Source organism: Periophthalmus magnuspinnatus, chromosome 21 (genome assembly GCF_009829125.3).
Source record: "Periophthalmus magnuspinnatus isolate fPerMag1 chromosome 21, fPerMag1.2.pri, whole genome shotgun sequence".
In the NCBI taxonomy this organism is placed as follows: Eukaryota; Metazoa; Chordata; class Actinopteri; order Gobiiformes; family Gobiidae; genus Periophthalmus; species Periophthalmus magnuspinnatus.
In genome coordinates this window covers 4,029,592-4,032,256 of record NC_047146.1, presented here as the reverse complement: position 1 = coordinate 4,032,256, position 2,665 = coordinate 4,029,592, and the positions used below count along the sequence as shown (strand labels likewise).

General features: G+C 36.1%; 1 protein-coding gene across 1 annotated transcript; it reads right to left on the bottom strand.

The window, feature by feature from the left end:
• Positions 1-348: 348 nt before the first annotated feature.
• LOC117389472 (trace amine-associated receptor 13c-like) lies at positions 349-2,077 on the bottom strand. Its single transcript, XM_055230713.1, has 2 exons — positions 1,880-2,077; positions 349-1,128 (listed from the first exon to the last, which is right to left on the bottom strand). Exons 1-2 carry the CDS (start codon positions 2,075-2,077, stop codon positions 349-351), a joined length of 978 nt encoding a protein of 325 aa, XP_055086688.1.
• Between the last annotated feature and the right edge of the window lie 588 nt (positions 2,078-2,665).

The following is a 2,665-nucleotide window of genomic DNA, read 5'->3' as shown; positions in this document are numbered from 1 at the left end:
ATAGACGATAAACGATAATATAGAAACGCATTTATACCACTGACACAAAAACCCGAGAGCAGATTTAAACCACATAAACTATTCTAAATCATCAATATTGTTAAAAATCAATAACTGCAATAAATAAACAACATAATGAAATTCTTAGTTCGTTTGTGTCTAAAATGAGTTATTTATAACCCTCTAAAAGCTCAGTTCTTACTATAGAACAGAAAAGTAACACAGTTTTCTCCACTAGGACAAAGAAAAAGTCCCCACGATAAAACTGACCATCAAAAATGATTGTTTCATATGTTTTTAACGACAAGTCGATGAAGTGATGATCGTGACAAATGACAGATTCACTCTTTACATTTTCCAGTCTCTAGATCCAGGTTTGACTATCTGCATTGTCAGAATGAGTTTGATTGACTTCCTAAACCACGGGTAGAAAAAGGCATAGATGACAGGGTTCAGACATGAATTAAAATGCGCCAGCCATATCTCAACGTCCACTGAGGAAGCATCTACTGCAGTGTCCTCGCCCAACAGACTGGGGACGTAGTAGGGACAGAAACAGACCAAAAAAACAACCACAACTATGCCTAAAGTCCCAGCCGCTTTAAGCTCTTTTTTCTTTGCGGTCACGTTCCCCATCTGCGGCATGTTTGCGGATAAAATATGGGAGCGCGTGGCACGAGCTTGGGACACGGCCACCACAAAAACCCTCAAATATAAGACGATTATGATGAGGATGGGAATGACAAATGTGCACACGAGATCTATTGCACCAGATATGAAATGAATTATGACCACACATTCTCCAGCGCAAGTGTTGGACATACCTGGGTGTTTCAGCTGATCGTGCATTATGACCATTCTGTAAACGACGGACAGAAGCCAACACAGTAAAATACATGACTTTGTCCTTTTCATCGTGACTTTAGTGTGGTAGTTTAAAGGGTCACATATGGCGATGTATCGGTCGACAGATATAAGCACCATGTTGGCCACGGAGGCGGACGTGATGATGTAATCGATGAGGTAATAGGAGCTGCAAACGATGTCGCCGAGATTCCAGCAGCTTTCGATGTAAATGCTCCTTTCAGATATTAAAATAAAAAAACAGTTTGGTCCAAGCCATTTTGACTTATTATGAATCACATCAGTACTTAAATTTGTTACTGAAGTAAAAGTACAGATAGATAGACAAAAAAAATCTACTTAAGTAAAAATATTTAAGTACTCATTTACAAATAGTAGTTTAAGACTAAAAAGTAAAAGTATTTCACACATGTCTTGTTAGTTGTAATGACATTGATTCAAAATGATACATATTTAGGTCATTGAATCATAACAAATCAATTTCTGTTTTGTTTTTTTCTCATGAATTTTGTGTATTTATTTTTGTTTGTTCAAAGCCGAAGCTTGAACTCTAAACCTTTAGTCAAACATGGTAAAAATAACCACTCAAATCATATTAAAAGTACTTTTTACTTTACAGTACTGTTCAAAAATGTAGTGAAGTAAAAGTAAAAAGTATCCATTGTAAAATATACTCATGTAAAGTACAGATACTTACAAATTCTACTTCAGTACAGTACTTTACAACTTGTACTTCATTACCATCCACCACTGGTCACAAACATGTTCCTTCACAAATCAGCGACTAAACAAGCAAAAGAAAACAGAAATAGTGCCGTACATTTGTAATAATATTCTTACATAAACATATGAGCCACTAGCCTGAGAACACATTAATATGACAGTGAGAATATGAGTTTAGTGTTTTACATGTTCACATGGAGATGAGTCAAGTCTGCAAATAAAACCAGAAGTGCAACAAAACCACTCCTGTTTGCCCTGTTTGGAACGACGACATCAAAAGCTGTTACTTCACATTTACAACAGAGTCTGGGGTTAACCTGAAATGAGCGATGGAGATGATGACGAGCAGGTTGAGAGCCACCGTGATGAGGGAGACGCAGGACAGCAGCACATATATGAGCATGGCCTCCACGTACGGGTGTGTGGGCTTTCTGCACGAGGAGTTCAGATGGGGGTAGCAGAAGACGTCTTGGTCCAGGGAGCCCGACATGAAGTACAGTTGTGTGAAACTGCACTTGAAATGAATTTTTTATATATATATTTTTTAATTTTTGATACATTCTATAATTTACTTGTGAACAAATACAATATAATTGCTATCTGTTAAAGTGAAATCAATGTTAAAGGTTCATATCTGTTGTGTTTTTATTGTTTTAACACAAGTAACAGCATAGTTACTTTGCCTAGTAACTAGTAACTATAACTAATTACATTTTTGAAGTAAGATGCCCAACACTGGACTTGACTGACTTGACCATCCTTGACGACTAAGCGCCTGCGATTTTGTTAATCTTTTTTTTTTTTTTTTTTTTGTTAGAGGAGATGTGGATGCTGCATAATTTATCTTCTTTTTCTTTACATGATCCTATGAAATAATCACACACTAACAACACAAACAACACAAACAACACAAACAACACAAACAACACAAACAACACTAACAACTAACAACTAACAACTAACAACTAACAACTAACAACTAACAACTAACAACTAACAACTAACAACTAACAACTAACAACTAACAACTAACAACTAACAACTAACAACTTACAACTAACCAATAACAGTTTTGGGC

What these genes read in the sequence shown, in the direction of transcription:
- LOC117389472 (XM_055230713.1), bottom strand. Translation starts at nt 2,077, where the DNA reads ATGTCGGGCTCCCTGGACCAAGACGTCTTCTGCTACCCCCATCTGAAC. An exon ending in CCCCAGACTCTGTTGTAAAT is followed by an intron (nt 1,129 to 1,879) that starts GTGAAGTAACAG and finishes ATTCATAATAAG; the next exon opens with TCAAAATGGCTTGGACCAAA.